Below are 24,170 nucleotides of genomic sequence, written 5' to 3' on the forward strand. Positions count from 1 at the left end.
TAAGCCCTTTGTAAGCTTTCCATCATCTGCTTGGTACAAACTGCAAAATCCAAAGGTGGGATTTTCTGGTAGTACCAGTAGGTGCCGTCTTTCTCTCTGATTACATTTATAGCTCACTAAGATTGATTGCTGTGATTATCACTTTTAGTGAGAAGCTTGAGAGAAGTTTATGTAATAAAGAAACTGTGCAGTAGTAAAACTGAGAATGGTTGAAATAAAGTTAGCTCTATTAACTAATAAAGTTAGTCTGAAATTAAGAAAAGTTTTTCATCTGTAGAACACAATGGTTTCATGTTTTGTTCTGAAGTGTATGGTACACACACACACGTACACACACACACACGTACACGTACACACACGTACACGTACGTACACGTACGTACACGTACACGTACACACACGTACACGTACACGTACACACACACACGTACACACACACACACACCCACATTTAAAATTACTCTTACAGCGGATATTTATATCACTTCGAAATCAGAATATACATTGTATGGATCTTTCTTCTGTTGAGTAAGCAATATATACCCTTAAAGGGGCTTCCACATTTGGACACCCCCTTCTCATTCAGTAGTTATTTAGAACTTAATATGACCCTGTTGTTGTAGCATTGCTAAAGGCAATTTCTCAGCTCAGGACTAAGACAGTTTTTCAATTTTCCACAGTCAGGGAGGTGAAGATTTCAAGGTTTTGTTAGATTGCTTCCGAAAAAGACCTGGAAGTGTCAGGCTAGTACTAAACCTGCTCGGTTTTGTTTGTTGAATGGGAAAAGCTACACCTTACATAAAGTTTGTCCCTATTAAAGCTGGCATTATGCCTATAAAAACTTTCAAAAGCGCAAAAATTGTCACTTTGTTTTATTATTGCCGGGGAATATGTGAGATGACTCTGCAATATTAAAACTTTATGAAGTCATTGTGCATGCAGCAGCAAACGTTACATAATAATAGTTTGTTTCTTTGTACAGCTAAACATAATAGATAAACAAGCTTTACTTTGAAACGTTTGCCGCTGCGTTGGCGTAAAAGGATTTCATACAGAAGATGGTTCTATTGCTTTAAGCAATGTGTAAAGAAAATGGAAAATCTCATCTGTCAACATAACTTTGCTTCTATCCCAGTTCTTCCCAAGATAAGATAACACTTAATGCTGTTAGCGGGGACTTTATCCTGTAATTCTTCCTTGTGTCTAAGCTTCTGTTTCTTCTCTTTATCCAAACCAACTGCTGACTAGAGAAATATTTGCAGTAGTTATTTTTTATGAAGGGAGATGAGATAAGCCGATAAACGCTATAGGGCTTTTCGAGTTCATCTCGCACATTGTTTGCTGTTTAGAATGTTTATGTAGCAAGGTGTCAACCTCAGCTTGTTTTCTAATGCAGGTTAGTGCTTTACTCTATTGCCCAAGTAGCTAATGCTCCTTAACAATGACTCCTGGTTTCAAACTTGTGGGAGCCATTTCTGTTGATGGGAATGGGTGCAGGTCTTTCCTGGCTCCTTAGCAGATCCTGATGGCTTCTCGGACTGGCTCCTGAATGCTATGTTATTTTGCCCAGCCTTGCTTTATATAAATAACCTGTCGACTGTGAACAGTAGGAAAGTGCACCAGTAGTCCTTTATTATGCCTCAGTGATGCTACTAGTTTTTTTTGTTTTGTTTAGTGAATTGATTGCCTGCAATCGATACGACTATTCGTTCAGTCCACAGAATGCCTCTTTCCATTGTAAGTAGGTGATGGATACTCTTTAAAGTGGCGCTATAACTCCACAGTAAGCTACTTTGGTGTCTTGATGCTTGGTAGACAACTTAATTCAAGTCATTAATTTCTAGTAGAATGGTCTATAATATTAAAGAAGACAGGTGTATATATTATTTAGTTTTGCAAGCTGCTCTCCACGTAGTCTCCTGGTTTTTGACATGGTAACACATGACTTCAGAGCGCCTCACCAAGAGACATGAGATGCTGTGAGCGGAGAGTGATGACTTCATTTGTGTCTTCCTGCTGGGTTCCACTTGCTGCATCTCTCTTTGCCCCGTCCAGATTTTCTTGGAAGTCCGAATTGGTCACCCACTATTTTGTAAGTTTTTCGAACGTTCCGGAATAGTGTATTTTATGCAGAGTTTGTTCAACAAGGTAATAATGCTTTGGATGTGTCTTCTTGTCCTTCAAGTTGATTAGTCACTCAGTAGATTTTTCATTCACAGCCAAAAAATCCACACACAGTCAGTCAGACTTGGTTTCTCAACTCCTATGGATATGGTAATTATTTTTAAAAAATCGACTTTGCTTCAGTTTTTTTTTATTATAGGAAGTGAAACATTTTTGAGTTTAATTCGTTTTTTGTTTCTAAGGTTCTTGTGTTATGTCATTCACTTAAAAATTAAAAGCCAATATGGTTCTTTAATACCCTCTGTATTCATTTTCAGGTCAGAGTTTAGTTTGCGCAGGCTTATGAATTGTACATATGAGGGGATTGCAATCTTGATCTCCTATACTTGAGCTTTTGACTCTCTGAGCCAGAATCCATTCATTCGATTAAAGTAAGCCTCTGTATGTTAGCTGTGCATGTTAACTTTGTTTCATATTGAGTTACATGTGTGTAATGCACCACTAAGTGCATACATCTAAGCTTTACAAAAAATCAGTCACTAAAACTTAAGCTGGGTACACACTACAGGTTTTTCACCTAATTATCTGCCATTCACATGATAAATGAAAGTTAGGTCTGAGATTACATTAGTGTGTACACCCCCACGATCAGGTATTATCATACCAAAACACATTGTATTGTTTGATTTTATAAACTGACTAACAATCTCTACAAACGATGGAACAATGTTCCAACCCAGCAGTGTAGTCAGACCTCCGTAGAGTTTAGAGTCACAGTCTTTTCAGACAGATGAAGAGCACAGATCTGAAGGTAAATCTTGTAGATCGTATTTAGTGTGTACACATGAATCGGCTGCTGATCGGGACTTTCAGTTGTTGGTAAAATCGTTAATGATATCACATCGGGAGGAATTTTCTGTAGTGTGTACCCAGATTTAGTCCAGCCTAGTTTTCCATATGTTGCAGAGCTACATGTATGTAACTGGTAGAGCATGCTTGGGTGCCGCAGACTATATAAAGCTGCGATTGGCAATCACATAACATCCTGAACATGGATCTGTTCTCCGGGGTCACACTTTACCAATATAAGTATTGTTGGCATTGGATGACTTGCAGTTTCACCTGTAAACTGTCTGTCGGCCTCTAATCATTATGCAACTATTGATTTTGATAAGCTGCAGTGCTGCTGTATATTGATTGGAGAAACCCTCCAGTACACTAGTAGTAATATCGCTATATAAAATGCTGGAATCATTTACAACCTCTCCTAACACTGCACATAAAGTGTGTGATGCTAGGGGGTGTAGATACCAGTTGTTAGTGGAGGTTAAAGTTTTGGGTTTTGATAGCTACTGAATAGCTGTTAAATTTGCTTTAAGATCATTAAGAGATTACAGATACAGCTCCAGGTACTAAAGTTCACTGTTAGATAGTTGGTCTCAAGGACAACCATGCAGGAGATTGTGGGGAAACCATATTGTGTTGTCAGTGCATGAAAATATCCACTCCTGTTATTTCATATTGCCAAAAATATATTCACTCTCGCTGCATCCTTATGTTTGTGCTGGAATATCTGAGCCTCTACTTATTTTTTTCTGTAGGAAACCACATTCTACATGTGTACGCGGCACAATTAGTAAACATTTGTGTCTACGTAAAACCAGGATTTTACATTATAGGATAAGGACTGACTGAGTACTGATCTGATAAGTTGTGTGCACAGTGTCACCTACAGGCTGTGCATAGTTACTGCATCCAAGCCGTTTAATGTTTACTTTCATGGGTTGGTTTCCACATTTTAATTAAATGAAAGGTCTGTACATTAAAATGGTCATTGTGTATTATTTCAGATGGCATCTGTAAGACGTGAACGATTTAGGCCGGGTGTGCCTAAGTGGGTGACATCTGACTGTGAACTGGTCTTGCAGCAAAACTAGAGTGAAGAAAAGCTGTGAAACTTTGAGAGTGTCATGTAATGTAATGCCGCTTAGATACACAAGCCCTTGGTTTAGGTGTAAAGAGACCTTTCATGAACATTTTGTTTCCTCTATACACTCCATCCTGCCATACTAGGAGAATTCTTGGGAGTGCTGCTATGGGAAGCTGTGACGAAAAAATATTGTGTACTACATACCTGGCATCTCCGTATGTAGATGGGACAGTCCGATTTTGATGGGACTGTCCCAAGTAAAAGGACTCTTGTCTCAATTCAGGGACAGTTATATCCCTTCATTGTCATAAGTAGCAGTTGTAAGTTCACAGCAATGAAGAGGTGCTTTAAATGGGGGCAGCTCAGCGATTTATGAAGCACTTGGCACACCCTTAGGCAATGTTTTACGTGCCACGTGGTCAGGCCTCCTTCTCATGCTCTCGGCATCGCATGCTGGCTGTCCTGTTCATCAAATGAAAATGTTGGGAGGTACGGGTATTACTTTGTTTTTATTAAAGCTTGCTAAACCTAAAATGCATATAAGTGAATAGCAGAACCTAAGAGCAATGGCGTAGAAAGATTTTGGGCCTCATTTAAATTTGGGAGTGAATCCAGTGAGAAGGTGAACAGATATAGTGGAGGCACGTCCTTGCTCAACTCTAAATCACAGTGCAAAAATAAAGCTGCCCAGTGTTGTGTGTATACTGAAATATCTGACTAGTGTTTATTATTGCAGAAAATGTTGCTAGCTTTTGTACAGGTGCTTTGTGTGGCTGACATATTGTAAATAGACATTATTGTCAAAACCTGAATATTTCCAGCTGCAAGCGGCGAATAATTCAAAGGAAAATTGTGGCCAGTGCATAACTTGTTTCACATACCTTGTTCATTTTATTTATAATCTGTTTGCTCATTTTTAGTATTTAAATCTATTATTTTACTAAAAAATACAAGTTACTTGCAGTGATAAACAAAGCTTTAGGATTTGTTCACACGTGCTGTGAAAAAGCTAAAAATCGCATGAAAACAAAAGCACGCTTTAGGCATGTTATATTCATGCATTTGTAATACCTTGTTCACGTGCTGTCGATGCTCTTACTAATACCATCCGTGTACAATGTTTTTATTTCAAGTCTGGAATCCGCTTTCAGCTCTTTTTTTCTCTTCTTTTTAGGCTATATTCATGATCCCCACAAATCCTCCACCTACGTTTAGAAAACCTGAGCTGTGGTCAGATGAATTCACAGAATTTGTGAAGAAATGTCTAGTGAAGAACCCAGAACAAAGAGCTACCGCCACACAACTGCTACAGGTAGGATCTTCATCAGTACCGCCACACAACTCCTACAGGTAGGATCTTCATCAGTACCCCCACACACCTCCTACAGGTAGGATCTTCCTCAGTACCGCCACACAACTCCTACAGGTAGGATCTTCATCAGTAACCCCACACACCTCCTACAGTTAGGATCTTCCTCAGTACCGCCACACAACTCCTACAGGTAGGAACTCCCTCAGTACTGCCACACAACTCCTACAGGTAGGATCTTCCTCAGTAACCCCACACACCTCCTACAGGTAGGATCTTCCTCAGTACCGCCACACAACTCCTACAGGTAGGATCTTCATCAGTAACCCCACACAACTCCTACAGGTAGGATCCTCCTCAGTACCGCCACACAACTCCTACAGGTAGGTTCTTCCTCAGTACCGCCACACAACTCCTACAGGTAGGATCTTCATCAGTAACCCCACACACCTCCTACAGGTAGGATCTTCCTCAGTACCGCCACACAGCTCCTACAGGTAGGATCTCCCTCAGTACTGCCACACAACTCCTACAGGTAGGATCTTCCTCAGTACCGCCACACAACTCCTACAGGTAGGATCTTCCTCAGTACCGCCACACAACTCCTACAGGTAGGTTCTTCCTCAGTACGCCACACAACTCCTACAGGTAGGTTCTTCCTCAGTACCGCCACACAACTCCTTTTAGGTAGGAACTTGCTCAGTACTTGGGTAGGAACTTCTAATTTATGTGTGTATTTCTATTACAGACAGCCTCTTCTTACTCAATTCTGTTATACATGTCTTATGCAAGTAGCAGCTTAATAACTTATTTCTAACAAATCCTGTACTAGAAAAGATACTCTGTTCTGTCACCTGAAATTGGACATCAGCTGGATTCTCTGGCCAAAATATCATTTCAAGTGTCCACACTTAATGTATTGTCCGCTGTACTTGCGGTTAAGGTTTCTTTTTGTCACATGATAGTTACCATCCAGTAGCAGTTACAAATTTGATCATGTTGGCACTTAATGAATATTTTATGTCCAGATATCCTGCATCCATTGTGCCTTCTCATCAGCTAGATGACGATATAGAGCTTTGTTATATGTTTTCGGTTGATAAGTGTTTTATCACTTTATATTATTGGTTCGATTTCTTTTAATGGTTTGTTTTAAAATAGATTCAATTTTTCTAGTGTATAGTTATATAAGTCTGACCTGATCATTTTCACTGTAGTTATATTCTAGAATTGTTCGGATTTGTGACAAAAATAAAACTAAAACGGCCCACTCTAAATATTCATAAAGATTCGACCATAGCTGAAGTCCTTTCAAAAGCAATAAAACTGTACAGGAAATATTTAATAGGAATAAAATTAAAGCAACTAATAATATTATTGCAGACAATTATTTTAACAGTCCTCTATATTAATATGTTTGGAGTTGAAAAAATGGAAGGTAGGGTGATAATGACAGGGGGATAAGTATTGGTCTGAAGTGCATACAATAATAAACCATGTAGGAATGAGATCAATAAATACTTCTTAACAGCGAACACCTTACATTTCTACAATCCTGCTCCTTACATTTCTACAATCCTGCTCCTTACATTTCTACAATCCTGCTCCTTACATTTCTACAATCCTGCTCTTTACATTTCTACAATCCTGCTCCTTACATTTCTACAATCCTGCTCCTTAGCATTTCTACAATCCTGCTCCTTAGCATTTCTACAATCCTGCTCCTTAGCATTTCTACAATCCTGCTCCTTAGCATTTCTACAATCCTGCTCCTTAGCATTTCTACAATCCTGCTCCTTAGCATTTCTACAATCCCGCTCCTTAGCATTTCTACAATCCCGCTCCTTAGCATTTCTACAATCCCGCTCCTTAGCATTTCTACAATCCCGCTCCTTAGCATTTCTACAATCCCGCTCCTTAGCATTTCTACATTCCCGCTCCTTAGCATTTCTACATTCCCGCTCCTTAGCATTTCTACATTCCCGCTCCTCACCCACTACAATCCTGCTCCTCACCCACCCCTGGAATCTGTGCCCCCACATTTATCTTCAGGACATCCTGTCCATACCTCCCAACATTTAGAATTACAAATTTGGGACAAAATAAACACTGCACACATTATGCACAAATAAATGGGCAAATCTAGGTAAACTCCACCCACTTGTTGTCAAGCACTGAGGCCTGCAAATCGTCATATCCTGCCTTATCGGCACAGTTGGGAGGTATGGAGCGCCTTTACACAGCCCTCCACAGCAAGGAACGTCTAAGTATCATATTTTCTTAGGTTTACTGGATGGAGGACACCGTATTTGTAGAGCATACACAAAAGCTAAGTGCATTAGTGTTACTATACTTCCCACAGGAAATATACCTGTTAAGGTTGCATGTAACCCTAACTAGCTCCTGCCCTAAGGATTAACCGATGTGACACATGGTATCATTAATGGTGTCTGGTTATATCACATAAGACATTATAAGCAATAATACATCAATCACTGACATCATACAACATTCCCTATAACATTGACCAGTGGTAGTCATGTTCCCGAACATGACTACCGCGACAACACTTACCCCGACATCGTGACAGCGATTCTCGGGACACAGACATGCTCATAATATCCATTGTTTAAAAAAATGACTTGCAATCATTGCGACTACTAAAGAATCCAGCCGCACAGAATGAAGTGACTTTGAACACCGGCACTATTATTTTTGCTCTTAAGGGTGCAATGGGATGAGGCGGCGTCTGTATATTATGGAAGTTTTCTTAACAACATTGTACAGGCGCCGCCTCCTTCCATTGCACCCTTAGGAGCAAGAATAATAGTGCAGATATTAAAAGCATGTTGGTTTCCCGAGATTCGCTGTCAAGATGTCAGGGTAAATGTTGTTGCGGTAGTCATGATCGCTGTTACGTACCCAACTCACTTTGACAGTTACCTTGATTAAATACGTTAAATTTGTACACACAGTACTGTGCACCCACAACATCATTGCTTTGTTGTTAACAGAACAGATTTACAAACAAAAACTCTGTACCGTGACACCATGCAGACCCCAAAACTGCATGACCAGGGTATAGGTGAAAATAATAAGTGTAGTTCAAGAAGGCCAATATACTGCTTAATCTGTGTTCCTATTATATTTAGTTTGCATGCCTGTTTTCTGCATTTCTGTGGACTAATGGTTTTTCATAAGGTTTTTTTGTTTGTTTACTTCCTGTATTTACTTCCTCTAATTCAGTTGCCCCATCTTAAAATAACAATATATCATGTTTTATTAATCTGATTTTTAACACTGATATTATGCTGCCCTAATCTTAGTGATTGGTGATGTAGTCGTTGATATCTTAGTGTATGTTATAGGATGTCATTTAATAATGTCTGAAATGTTCTGCTTGACATCCTTGGTGACATCTCTCACATCTAATTTTATGTATGAAATTTAAATAGATCCTTGGACTGGGATAGTTAATGTTCTGTGCAGCCTTACAGCAGCTTGTTGTATTTCTCAGTAGTTTTATCAGTGCTAGAACATCTCCAGTTTCCTTCTCAATGGTGGGGTACGGCCCACCAGCAGTAGTTTGAGGACTAACAGGGATTGTCAACCCCCACCATCGCATTTGGGCCCAGATATGTGCCTTAACCTGTGGATAATTGCTTAGCCTACCATACTTCACCATGTTATGACTACTACAACTTCAGAGGTGGTCAAGATAAACCAGTACACAAAGCATGGAGGTGTAATGGGGGGAGCAGAACATTTCGTACTCGCTGTTACTTAAGGCCATAAGGCTTGAGCCTTCACTGCACTAATGCTGCTGTCTATGCTCAATATAGATTTAAACTACATCTTACAGTTATTTCCTTAATTTCAATGTAGTACCTTCCTTTAAGTAGCATATTGAAAAGGGGGAAGTTGTTATTGCTGCAGATTGGACAGTCACTGGTCAGTGGAAGGGTGTTGTTGCAGCTGATTGGACAGTCACTGGTCAGTATAAGGGTGTTGTTGCAGCTGATTGGACAGTCACTGGTCAGTGGAAGGGTGTTGTTGCAGCTGATTGGACAGTCACTGGTCAGTATAAGGGTGTTGTTGCAGCTGATTGGACAGTCACTGGTCAGTATAAGGGTGTTGTTGCAGCTGATTAGACACTTGTCACCTATTTGCTATAAATGGAGAGTGGGATGTATTTGTAAGGGGTTATCCAAAGTGGAAACCTTTTTTTAAAGCAATGTTGTTGCATGCGATCTAGACGATAATAGCTTCACATCTATGAGGATTATTGCTTTAACATATAGCCACTGCTACTTTTTGTGTTTGTGCTAGTTAACAACCTGTTTTTCACACTAAAGTGTAATTCTAATGCTGCTTTCACAGCGGTGTGGACTTTAATAGTGTTTTTCTATGTTTTATGGAGTAATAAAGGTAAATGACTCCTATTTAGTATACGGTTATGGCCTGCGGAGAATATAAATTCCTGTTAACTGAAATTTGCCATTATGCACTTTCGTGGGACAAATATATATATATATATATATATATATATATATATATATATATATATATATATATATATATATATATATATATATATATATTATAAAAATAATATCTTGTACATAATATCTCCTGCTTTCTGGCATTCCCGACACCCATATATCCCCTGCATACATCTCAAATCTCATATTGAAACACCGTCCCTCCCGCCATCTAGATCTACCTCTGACCTGCGCCTTGTCTTGTCTCTGGTAACCACCTCTCCCTTTCATCTACAAGACTTCTCCTGTGTTGCTCCCCACTTATGGAATTCCCTACCATGCCTAATCAGGCTTTTCCCTTAGTAGGTATTTCTCTTAAAAAACAAAAAACAAAACCTATCTCTTTTTTTAAAGCTTACCTTATCCCTGATACTATTCACACTAATGCACCCTCACAACTGTCCCAATCTCCACTCTGAGCCACACTCGCTCCTCTTGTTTCAGCTGTGCCCTCTTCCACTTAGAATGTAAGCTCTGTAATGAGCAGGGTCCTCCATACCCTTTGTTTTCATGTCTGCATTTGTTTGTTTTTTTACTTTGTATGTCCCTGTTTTATTTACATCCTATTTTCCCTACTGTACGGAGCTGCGGAGCATTTTGGTGGCTTACAAATCTACGATAATAATAATAGTGCAAAAACGTGTAGCTTTTGACTTTAGACACTGGAGGTAGCTATTTTGTGATCTGGACTAAATCCGTATCCTCCATACAACGTTGTAAGACTTTTATATTTAGTGCTTAGGTATTCCATCGCTTTGTGCTCATAAGGGATATCTGCAGCCCTTGCCCTTGTTTGGTTACATAACTGCTTAGTAACTTTTAATATAGTTGTCTTTCACCCTACTTTATATTCTATATAATGTATACAAAATAGGACTGCAATAGAGGAGGAGGGCGTGCTTGACCTATCTGCTCGGTTGGAAATCCATTGGGTCCCCTTGATTCATTCTGCAAACTGGTTTATTAATTACCTTTTCACAATGTTCTTAATTTGTAGACAGCAGTAAAATAATTAAATTTGAGGACATTATTAATGAAAAACAGCGATTTGTCACAAAATTGTTTCACAGACATAATGTAGGTCCCAGATGAATCCTTGTGTTTCCTGAATTAAATATCTTTATTTTATTTTCAGTTCCTCACTCATGTTAATGGTGAGTAAACATCAGAGTACCATATATACATACATACATCCGTCTCCAGGACTTCTCAATGACCAGTAGCAAGTTTTTACAGATCAACTGAAGTCTATTCAGATCTGGCTGTAAAGTTCAATAGCAACTCAAAAACCCTTTAATTCCCTGTTCACGTTGAGGCACTAAAAAGTTGCTCTTTCATGACGCTGTAAATTACAGCATATCACAAACCTCATCTTTCTGGAGATAACACTTCTTATTTTGGTATTGAATAACTTTTATGAGCCAGTTACTCAGATGTCTGATTTAACATGGAAGCATTCCAAATGAAATAAATATCAGCTCTCTAAGTGCTGGTATTCACTGATTGCCCAAATGATTAACAGATCCTGGAGCTCGGCCCTTTGAGTGACTTATTCTAGGTCAGTGACATAGAGTGCATGGAATGCAGTGCACTAACATGCTAAGGGCAACATCTAAAAATTATTGCAAGCATTTTGTTTCCTATGTGGAAATTCGGGATGGATATAAGAGGGATCTGTGGACATTCACTTTAGAGGCAGACTGAGGTGCGGAACGTTTAACTCTCAATCGCTAAATAACCAGCAGTTGTCTAGAATGATCTTTTATAGCCTGCAAGAATGTTTAGAGTTTAAAGTTTAAAAGGAGTGAAAGCTGAATAGGGGTGATCGCGTTGATTTATTTCTTGTTTTTATTTCCTTAAAAAGAAGGAATTGAACCTGTACAGGTGCTGCCCACACATACATTGAGAGTACAAACCACACCTAGTAAAGACAGCCGCTAGGAAATTATCATTTACATTACTGATCTGTACCCGTAATTAAACTTGAATGATACTTTTTGGTATCTTTTGGGTTTGCAATAAAATTTGTACTTTTTATTTTTACTTATGATATGCTTCTTAAAACTGAAACAAAAAAGGGTCCGCAAAAACCTTGTTTTCATTTTTGTTTGTTGGAACAAAGCAATTTTAAGTATACAGTTTAAAATGCATTATTACATAAAATTAAATTTTAGCCTAAATAACAGGCCCAGACAGGTAATCTGGCAGATTTGGTATTTGCAAAAAATGTCAGGTGTCCCTGAGACTATTAGTGGTAATGACCATGGCTCCAAAATAGACCATATCATAGACCATAGCTACCACCGTATATAGTCGTTGCTGATGCCAAGTGAGTGATTTACCTGCCAGCCAATCAGTTAATGGTGGTGTCCTTTGTCCAAACATGGGCTGAAAAATAGTTCAGGCCCTATACACAAGTTTGGGTTACCCTTTTGTCCCTTATTCTTTATAACCCTTACCCTGATCTTGCATTTTATCTGGTGTCCTATTTCATGTGGTTAAATGACCCTTTTATTATGGGATGCATATGATGGAATATAGTTGTCTGTGTACTGTGCATAAATGCATTGCTGGAGAGAGTAATGTGGTGTGGGACATTGTGAACTCCGCAGGATTCTGTTATTGCAGATGTTAGTCTTATGTTTGGCGCCACCTTGTGGTGCAATGTTATTGTTCTTATGTTTTGCCTGTACTAATTAACAACGCTACTGTTAATTATCATTCTGTGTCATCCTTATTACATGCATCTAATGGTGTCAGAAGTTGTTTGACCCACAAATAATGCCGCTTATTAGATGCGCAACTTTCCGGATTGTGGTAAGCTCTGTGAATGAGCAAGGCCTGCGTGGATATTAGTCAGTTTGAAATCACAGACACCCTCCCAGTGATACATAGCTTAAAGCCATTCTGAAGAGGGTGCACATTATTATGGTGACTACTAATACTAATAGTATTCTTCCCCCATAAGGGGTGTAGCTGAGTGGCATTTTGAGTTAGTAACTGGGAGATCTTCAGAGATGAGTTTGAAGATTTTGTTCCAGGTGAGATGCAGGAAGCCTCGCTGAGGAGGGTGATGGGCAGTCAGTGTTGTCATGTTGTTAAGCACAACCTGAACGTTACTGAAGGCACCAGAATTGTGTAAAAGCAAACTTTAGATCCACTAGAGACATTTTTAAATCCGCAAAAAAATGTGATCTATGAAAGGTACATTTTTGGCTGCCAGTAAGGGGCAGGCAAATCTGTTGACAACTTTGTTACCCTACTGAGAGCAGGCAGCAACATGTGAGTATGGCACACTGAAAGATGAACTTACATGAGACAAATTAGTAATGGTTTGTAGCAGTGAGAGCACACAGCACAGTCCAGGGGCTGGCTGGCAAATTTTAGCTTGGGGAGCGAGACTCGGCTTAGTAGCCTTTTAGGAACATTTTAAAGGGAAAAAAAAGCATTTAGCCCGGTCACTCAGCCGCAGGTAGCACTGTGACCCGGCCGCAGGTAGCCCGGTGATCCTGCCATAGGTAGCCTACTATAGTTCCAGCCCAGGGGGAAGATTTCCCACTATTCAGCCAACCTCTGGCGCAGTCAAGGCAACTTAAGACAACAGAACTTAGACTTGGCACCAGCTATTGAGGTATGTCGCACTGCAGAGCTCACTGACCAGAGAATGGACAGACATATTGACAATGTCAGTTCTGCAGAAAGATTACAGGGCAAGCACAGGTGACTTGGTCATCTGGCAACAGCATAAGAACCTGCACAAGAGTTTACCAGAAGCCAAACGCATGCAAATACTGTGGCAAAATGCATAGACAAGGTAAAGAGCGTTGTGAAAAACATGTAGATTTTGTTTGATTACAAATCACTTTGCTAAAGGGTGTTTGTCAAGAAGGAGATTGAATTCAGTAAGGAAAATACATACTTTCGAAGAAACAACTCCTGCTGATGTAGGCCTCCACATTGCTGAAGTGATTTACTCAACACAATGCATTGGTGCTATAAGATCACCAGGCCAAAGATGGTTTACACATCTAAGTTTGCATGAGAGACAATCCTGCAGGTTACTGAGGTGCAACATGTGATGAGTCTGAGAGACTAGATGAAGCTAGCACATAGAGCCCCACTACAGCCAAGTTTATACCAAACTGAAGCTGCATTTTGAAGACCTGAAATCTTTGGGATGGTTCAGAGCAAAATACGTTGTTGTGGTCGTACACATATGCTTAGCTTTGAGATCGTGAAAGCTCATCAACAACCATTACTGTCAGGTTCCACATGTGTGAGTCTGATGTAATTCACCATTCAGGCTGATTTACACAAGATGTAACATCATCTATCTGGCCCACTGTCAAAAGGAAGGACAGCTTCTTAATGCCTATGATGATGTCTTTAAGGGGCCAGTGTAGTGTGTCCCCGGGGAAGTACATTTCGAACTTAAACCACGTGTCTCGCCATGTCACGGTTTCCCACACAACTTGCCAATAGCCCCCTAGTCAAGAGGGATGGCTTTACTTGATCAGCAGGAAGCAGACGGCCATACTGCATGTTGCTGACTGGATAAGCAACATGATCATTTTGTCAGTGCCTGAGAAACTTATGATCTGCCCTGATGTGAAATTCCTAAACCAAGGACTGTGGAGATCTCACTATATTATGCCATCATTGGAGGTCTTGTACAAGCTGCCAAAAGCATAACTTTTCATTCTTGTTGATGCACGGGATGCATTCCTGCATTGCAAGCTGGATGGCCACCTTTTGGACCCTTTCGGGTAGGAACATGTGGCTTAAATTTTAGGTTGGCATTTGCATTGCACCCAAAAACATAAGCTCTTGACTGGTCTCAGTGGTATTGAGCTCAGTGGATGATATTCTTTTGATTGGCTGTGGTGAGACAAAGAATCAGAAGATGACATGTTGCTAACACTGATGGATTGCTACAGTCAAGTAAAAACTAAGACTTGATGTGAAGAAACTGCAATTTAAGTTGAGAGGTAAATTTCCAAGGTGACAGCCTGTCCCCACAGGTTTGAAAGCTGACCCAGAACAGAGCAGAGTGGTCTTGGAGATGCCAAAGCCCATTGATATGAAGTCAGTGCAGAGTTTCAACAGATTTGTGACTTATCGGGCTAAATTCATGCCTCGCCTTTCTGAGATGTGTGAGCTCCTGCAGAGACTCCTGGACAGAGACTTGGTCTGTCACTGGCTTCCAAAACATGACATTGTGGTGCAAGAAATAAAAAGTTGAAGTATTTAGATTTTACCAAGCCAGTCGTTATACAGAGTGATTTAAGCAAAATCAGACTGTAACATTGCCTGATGCAAGAAGGTCAACCAGTTGCATTTGCTTCTAGGACACAGACCCCAACTAAGTAGAATAATGCAGAGATTGAAAAGGAGTGCCTGAACATTGTGTTTGATTGCCACTCTTTGCATTACTATCTGTATGCCTGGGAAATGATCTTGGTGAACACAGATCACAAGCCACTAGTTGCCATTTTTAAGAAGTCACTCCTACGTGCTTCCAAGCATCTTCAGAGCATGCTCCTAACATTTCAGCATCAGACAATACATGTTCTCTGCAAGCCAAGCCCATAGATGGTCATCAGTGACAGTCTCAGCAGGGCAACATCTGCAGATGGGGACCCAGAGCAATGCAGCAAGTGCAGACCAATATTGTACAGGTCAACTAAGCAGAATATCTCAATGTCACAGATTAACAACTGCATCAGATCCTACAGCATACCTTGAATGATGAAAGTCTGCAGACTTTAAAGTAGTGGTCAATGCCATACCGCCACTTCTCCTACAGTCTGCATTGTAAAACTATCAAATTCCATTCACTTACATTTTCCATGCCGCCACTTCTAAATTGCTACTTTGACCATTGCAGTCTGAAGTCCATTGTACTGGCAGGTTAGCCAGATTTGAAAAAGGAGACTCCACTCTGATTGAAGGACTACTGGTCATTTGGAGATGAGGTCGGCCAATAGAATGGTATTTTGTATAAGGGCCCAAGGTGCATAATACCAAAAACTTTTAAGAGCAGAGATGCTAGCACGCAATGACAGCAACTGTTTAGCATGTTTTGAATATGCACTTTTACAACAAAAATAAACCAACGTGATGTCACTTGAAATTCCGGCAGATTGTCAGCATGGAGTTATTCACCTATGTGGGCAAGGGATTTCTGTTGATGATTACTACTTTGACTTTTGTGAAATTGATCTACCCCCAACTTTTGCAAGGCACAATTTGCAATTTGCACGTCATGACGTGCCTGATCCAGTGATTTCAGACAATGGATCTCAATTTGCATGTGAGCAATTTAGTTTTCGTCTGAGTGGAAGTTTGTACATGCCACATCATCATCTTGTCACCCAAAATCTGTAAGGTTGAATTGACTGTCAAGATAGTGAAGAATATTTGCAAAAATGCTATCGGCGACAATACAGACCTTATTGAAAGCCATATTACATTGGACGAACACACCAACAGAGGGCACGAGGAGTAGTCCAAAACAGCGCCTGATGTCACATTACGCAAGACATTCTGTCCAGTTTCCTACACATTACTTCAACCGAGTGTGGTACTAGGTGTTCCAATTAAACTACAGCAGATTTCAAATTGGGGAACAATTCATCAGCCAAATAGCTGCCTGAACTGGACACCCACAAGCCAATACCTACAAAGCCCATTCCCGGAGATCACACAGGTCGCTGGACACTATCTTGTGGACATTCTGCCCCTATCTTGTGGACATTCTGCCCCTATCTTGTGGACATTCTGCCCCTATCTTGTGGACATTCTGCCCCTAGCCTGACGATGGAGGCAGGTAGCCCAACTGAACCGCTGTCAATAGTGGGAGGCGAAAGACCACAGGTCGCCATACCAGAGAGTTGTCACAAGAGGAACATGCAAGTATGCCTTATGGCTTCCACGTATTCAATCATGGAAACCTCCGTACAGCTCATTGTCACCTACTAGAGCCACACAAACCCCTGCCTGACAGAACCATGTGTGTTCCCGTGGCAGACGCTTGTCACGGCCACTGGAAAGACTCCATTTATAAGTTTACAAATGAATATGGAAAAATAAAATACAGTAAACTTTCAGCTACGTTTATAGAAAACAAAAGCACAAACATTACCGATGTTGGTGTTGTGTTTGGCACCAACTTGTGGTGCGATGTCACTGTGCTTATGTTTTGCCTGTACCTATTAACCGGACGTTGTTCTAATTAACCTGGCTACTGTTAACTTGCACTTTGTGTCTGTTCTTATTACATGCGTCTGAAACACCTGTAAATGGGGCAACTGTTGTAAGGAACATTTCATTTTTTATTAACTCACAGAACAACATTTTTAGTTTAGAGTTGATTTGCTACTTGAAGGCTGTAAAGTTGAGAGATGTGTGACAAATTTCACCAGCAATTCAGAAAATATACTTTTTTTTTAAATTTTATTTTTAATAAATATGCCCTTATTTAGTGATCAAAGGGTAGCGAGAAATGGGTAATCATGGCTATTATTCACAGCCCTCACACATTTTTTATTAAGTGTGTAATCTTTCTTATGAAACGAATATATATTTTTATTACTAGATTAATAGGGAAGTCGGCTAAGCTTCCCAAGCACTACACAGACGTTTAGTTTATGAATGCATAAAGTGCATCGCCCTTTGGCAAAGTACAGGGTCCTTTGAAGTGGTCAACATTAATACAACGGGGAGCTGTAGGTTTACAGTTAATGTACATTTCTTCTTGCTGTAAGTATACAGTGTAGGATTACACATGGTCATGACTACATGGCATTTAAAACTACCTAATTGTATTCTAATTGGCTTTAAAGATATTTTGTGAATGACTCAAATTAAGCTCTTTCCTTGTTTACAGAAGATATTATCATTTTTATTCCTGTTGCTGAGTTCAGGTTACAGATTCTTCATGCTTACAGTCATGGAACGCAGATCTGGGGAAATAAACAATAGCTACTTGCAATGCAGCCACTGATTTGCCATCTCAGTATGTTAAAAAAATAAATAATATATATATATATATATATATATATATATATATATATATATATATATATATATATATATATATATATATATATATTAGTGAAACCCGGCACTAACAGCCTTAAATTAAACTGAAATGTAATGACTTAATTATTAACAGAATTAAAATTAAACAACTTTTTTTCTCATACACTGTTACTTGTCAAAATTGGAGTGTAATGAACAAATAACTACATCATCAATCAATATATTAAAGGAACTAAAGGACTTCTTTATACACTACAATTTATGTATAACGTCTTCCATCGAAGTTACTTTGCTGGGCATTGTCACCCGCAAGACGCGCTGATATATGTGGCTGCAAATAACTGTCACAGTTTCCAGACCACCCAGCAGGTCACATGTGCCAGCTCACCCAGCAGGTGCCCAGGGAGAGTTTATTTAGTGTCACAGGTTCCAGAGCAAACTATAGGTGTATTGCCAACTGTCACATTTTCCAGAGGATAATGCCAATGAATTGTCAGGCGGACGTTTTGCGAAATAACTCAGAAACAATGCAACCGATAGAACGCCAATATTTTTCTGCAAATCTACAGCCTAGGACCTGTAATTAGGTGTAAGATGTGCCCTGCTCAGACAACAACATCATATAAATAAGTTGCTCATAAAAGTCTTACTTATGATATTATTATATAAATATATGTAATATGTTTTGGGGAATCAACGGCACACATTGCTGCCATCCTACTGGGTAAAGCAGTGTAACTAAATTATTTACAGTGTTCAGAATACTAAAGAAAAGATCGGTAAATAGGGAGCTGCTTCTCAAGAGCATTGTTTTACTGTAGGAATCTGATCATGTTTAACAGTACAAAAGTTTTCACCTGTTTTAAGTGGATAAAAAATAAATGCTGTTCTTTTGTTTCGAAAAATACCTAATTCAGCAATATTGTAAGCAGTTGTTATGAGCCATCTTGAGCTTTTAGAAGTTTTAAATAAGACGGAAAAAATCAAGGTTTGAGCTGGGAAGAAAAGATGTGCACCCACTGCGTTCTATATAGATATTTCCAGGGATCATATAGTTAGACATCGGTAGTAAAATTTCAGATGTTGTGACTCTTGGGGCTAGATTCACTAAGCTGCGGGTTTGAAAAAGTGGAGATGTTGCCTATAGCAACCAATCAGGTTCTAGCTTTCATTTATCTAGTACTTTCTACAAAATGACAGCTAGAATCTGATTGGTTGCTATAGGCAACATCTCCACTTTTTCAAACCCGCTGCTTAGTAAATCTAGCCCTTGGTGTTTGCCCAATATTGCTCTGATGTGTAAGGTTTGATAAACGAAGGTTCATGTAACTTGTTATTGTTTATCTTATACATCGGGGGGCACATGATTTATCGATCTCCCTTTCTTCTCTTTCCCGTAGCACACATTTATCAAAAATGCTAAGCCTGTGTCAATTCTTAGAGACCTCATCACCGAAGCGATGGACATCAAGGCAAAAAGACACGAGGAGCAGCAAAGAGAACTTGAAGAGGAAGATGAAAATTCAGTATGTTTATTTTCTTTACAGTTTTGGTAAACATTAAAATGTCAGATAACTAGCTGTTACTGGAGACCTCTCACACTCCAAGGACCTTTAGCTATCAAAGTCTGTTTTTGTCCAGAACAATTAGTTCTTAGTGTTTGACACAAGTTCTTTAAAATAAATTTGCACATTAATACACCAAAGTCTGTTAAAAACTCAGAATTCTGTGGCGATCTGTTCAGATTATGGTCCACAGGGAGGATACAAGGCCACCATTTGTGGCTTGAAGAAATGAGACTTAAACTCCGGCTACAAAAAGGGGTCTTTAATGTATACATACTGAATATACAGGCTGCTGCCGTCATTGACACAGTATAGTGTGTTGAGTCAGGAAGTTGTCCAATTGCCAGTATGGGCTTAGTAAGGAAATTTTGAAAAAATATGCTTTATAGTTTTTTGGGGTTTCCTTTGTCTTCCTCTAGATCAGCTCTGGTTTTTGAGAATTCATGGTTTGACATGATAGACGTACATCTTTTTCAACCTAAACAATTATGCAACTTTTTTTGATACATAATATAGCAAAGTAATTATTATAAGGACACATGTGGAAGTTTATTTCTACATTTTGCAAAATCAGTGCAACTGACTACTGTATCTATCCCATGCTTTGCAAGAGCTGACATGTTTAAACAGTTGTATTCGGCTCTCAGCTACATTTATATCACCTGGAAAGGAGATAGAGGAGGTCAGAGGGTGGGCACACATTCCTAAAGCTGCTGAGCCATTGGCTTACAGTCTCCCAGGTAACTAAAAAAGCGTACCCCAGATTGGAAGATTGAGACATGGCGACAACATTAAAACTTTGAAAAGGGAATGGCTCTCGCCTCTTATATCGCCCCTGTTCACTATTCTCCGCTATCATTTAGTCAGTGACCGCAGGCTGTTGGTTGTGTTACTTTGTTTATGCTTCCTATAACAAAAGCTTTTCTGCTTTACCTTTTTACTAAAAATTTTTTGTTTATTTTATTTTTTGTGCTTTGAGATATTGTCTTATTCCAGAATTGCTGCTTTTATAAGCTCCCCTTGTATTATTGTATTGTTGTTGTTTATGTAACCTTCTGCCTTATATGAATAGAATATCTCATTCCAAAACCACAAGCATTAATATGGAGCTGTCTCCCCCCTATGCTGCTATACCAGCCCTCCTCTTCTGGGAAGGCCTTCCACCAGACTTTCTAACATGGCTGCTGGGATTAACATTAATTCAGCCACAAGGGCATTATTGAGGTCAGGCACTGATGTTGGTTGGTAAGGCCTGGCTCACAGTTGGCGGTCCAATCTCTCCCAAGTGGCATCCAATGACCGTGCCGGGTTGAAGGTCATTGAGCTCTTCAGTATGGCCCATTCTACTGTTAATATATGACCATGGAGATTGCAAGGCCGTATGCTTGATTGTATGCACCTGTTAGTAGTGACCAAGCACACTAATTCGAAATCGTGTCCATATACTTTTGCCCATGTATATGTGTGTGTGTGTGTGTGTGTGTGTGTGTGTGTGTGTGTGTGTGTATATACATATTTTTTTTATTTCCTGTATTTGAAAAAGCAAATCCACTGTTCCTTATTCCCATCATGTATGTCAACCTACTTGATGTCTTCTGTAGAATTGGACATATTAGAAGAGATTTGTAACGTCGAAAAGAACTGCACGGTGGCATAGCAGTTAGCATTGCTGTCTCGCCGTTCTGTGGCCCTGTATTTGATTAAGATGCTATCTATTCTGAGTTTGTAAGTTCTCCCCATGCTTACATGAGTTTGCTCCCATAGTCCAAGAACATATTAAATAGGGTTGGTTTCTGACAAAATTGGCTGTAGTGTCTATGTGTGTGTAATCCTGTAAGTTAGGTATAGTGCTGTCTACGGAGATGATTTGTAGAGAAAGAATAGCTAACTGCATGTTGAAACGTATCCATGGCCAGTGCAAGCTTACAATTGCTGTAATGCAAGGGCTATACTGGCTTTGCATTTGTGATACATATAACCTGTTGGGTCATATATAGCCACTAGTACCCTATGGAAATGACAACACATGGGACTATTGGGTATTAATCGGTAGTTAAGAGATAAGAGGTGGCCACTTCTTAGTGAAAGGTAATATTGTTTCTGTAGAACAGAGCACTAGCTATAGAGATGCTTTTGGAACAAATGACAAAGCGCTTCATGTTCTAAAACAGTTATGTTTTTGGAGGGTAGATGGTAACTAGACTGACGACTGAGACAGCTTGGAGACAAAGGTGTACTTATTACACATGAAACAGCGTTTTATTAATATTGGTAAGGCACACCTACAGAATTTTTGTTGCTATAATTGCATTGGTCCATAATAAAATATGTTTTACAAGACGATTAGCAGTGTACCATTTTATGTTGAATAATATGGTGCAATTCCATGGCTGAGTATGAACTCATTGTCCGCTGTACATGCTCTGCAATTTCAGCTCTATAGTTTACTAATGAGATTTTTAGAAACAAACGCTTTACGTTCATGACATGAGTTTGTTTGGCATAAGGATGCTTCTTATGTAAAAGCTACAAAAATTATTACTTATATGAACGCAGCTGATGCTTAATTTAAATGTCAGCTGTTGTAGTGATACTGGACAGAACCTGTTACTTGGGACCCTGTGTTATGGTTACACAGCTCTCCCCAGTCATTGATAAATAGGGTTCCGGCACTGGCCAGGCTGGATAGAGTAAGTTATCACTGGTATGGCGACAGTCTGATTTATCAATGTTGATGGTTTGTATTATCATCAGCAACAGCCATGTCCATGTAATCAGACAACTGCGCTCTTCATGATGGTATAGTTTCATTAGAGAAAATGTAGTTACTATGCTTGTGTTAATAATCTGCTCTATGAAAACTGACATTAGTTCCCAGTGATAAAAGAAGGAAACACTGTGGTAAGTCTGATCCTATAATTCCAACACAGAGAGAAAATAGAGCGTCACTGTATTTACCTAAAGAATGTTTGTATTACTCAGTATAACACTGTATCTCCCAACATCTGGGAATCTGGCATCGGGGCAGGGGGCGTGGTCGTATCACATTGGGGGTGTGGCCACACCAGTGTGGGTTTAGCTCTTTTGAATGGCTAGGATGCCCCCACTCTCCTCCCCACCCCTCCAAACACCTCCATTGATACCAGTTCACCGCTGCGCTGACATACAGAGAACATACGATACTTCCCACCCGCTTGACAAAGCTGTCCCGATAGGGATGGTGGGACAAAGCCCTCATACCGGGATGGTTGGGAGAGTTATGTAACACTCCTGTCACATATTATGGGTGTTCAGCAGTACTTTATATTTGGGGGGGGGGATTGGGTATTGCTGCATTACTTGGTGTTAGTTCACAATTTTTTTTAAAAAAAGAGTCTTTTGTTACCTGAACATGTAATGCAGTCTCCATTTTATGGGTCAGTGTGCGTTTTTGGAATACAGTAACAATGCACAAAGATATTTTAAATTTAGTCTGCTAGATCCCACCTTTCTGTGATATTTTCCAAACATTAGTAGATGCTTTTTATATGACAGCGACTTGTGTTTAAGGCCCAGAGACCCTAGACGTAAACTGAGGAGCAGGTGTGTGGTTAGATGCGTTCAGCTCTCCCTTGGTGTCCTGCTGATACTGTGCAGTTTCCATATTGATTCATTGTTCATTATAACAATCTGAAATCCAAAACCTCTCCCTCTTCCCTGCTGCGGGTTGAGTATGAAGTGTCCACAAACATAATGCCTACGCATTCAGAATGCCAACATGTAAAATTACACACACTGTCATAATGTCTACAGGGTTGTAATGTTGGGATTCCAAATGTTTAGTAAATAAATAGATGTAAAGGAGAAAAATGGCAATACTTGTAAATAAACAAAAACAACATCCCCTGCCCCGAACAGGTTAACCAACCCTACTGCCAGTCTAGCTGGTACTAGCAAAATCGGGATACAGAAAGTGTGGGGTCCCCCCGATTTTACCATGACCAGCACTAGACTCTGCCTGTCTGGGCTGGTGGCACTATAGCATGGGATCCGACAGTGTGGCACCCTCCTGCCATAATTCCAAACCAGCCCGAGGCTGGTCAGTGCAGGGCTGGATTCCCTAGCGAGAACGGATCTGCAAAAAACAATGCAGATGCCCCCTTTGGTTTAACCAACCCCATGCTGTTAGCACTAGGGCTCTTCCCGCCCCCCTTGGGCAGTGGGTGTGGGATTTTAATTGTTTAAATGTATAATTCCTTTTTGTCCGTCCCTGATGCACTATAAGTCACAGCATGTCCAGGCTGTCATTAAGTGTTTGGGCATGCTGGCGCTTGTAGTACTACAACCCGGTAGACATTATGAACATGTAGACATTTCGACTACATCCCCCTGCTGCAGCTTCCCTGATGTTAAAGTATCCTGCTCTCTTTCCAGTGTCATGAGCCCAGAAAGAGCTACATGTGAGTTAGGAGTATAACATGCTGCTTTGTGTAGTGGAACTAGTCCTGTACCCTCAAATAGTAATTTACTTCTCTTCATGTTAAATCCTCGAGTCTCACACAGAAGCTGCTGTATCCAGTGTTCTACATAACTTCCATCACTTGTCTCTCAGGTAAGTCTGCATAATTACTGTATGTAAAATGTGGACTCTCCTCAATAAAGAGAACAGCAGCAGAGAC

The 24,170-nt window shown here is 39.9% G+C and overlaps 1 protein-coding gene across 1 annotated transcript in view; it reads left to right on the forward strand.

Annotated features, from left to right (window-relative positions):
* Positions 1-24,170, forward strand: part of STK3 (serine/threonine kinase 3) — a 165,787-nt gene that overhangs the window by 71,373 nt on the left and 70,244 nt on the right. Inside the window, exons 7-8 of the mRNA XM_075213874.1 lie at positions 5,229-5,366; positions 19,348-19,473. Coding sequence (XP_075069975.1) covers positions 5,229-5,366; positions 19,348-19,473 — 264 coding nt within the window. The remainder of the gene's footprint in view (positions 1-5,228; positions 5,367-19,347; positions 19,474-24,170) is intronic.

Source organism: Mixophyes fleayi, chromosome 5, assembly GCF_038048845.1.
Source record: "Mixophyes fleayi isolate aMixFle1 chromosome 5, aMixFle1.hap1, whole genome shotgun sequence".
Lineage (NCBI taxonomy): Eukaryota > Metazoa > Chordata > Amphibia > Anura > Limnodynastidae > Mixophyes > Mixophyes fleayi.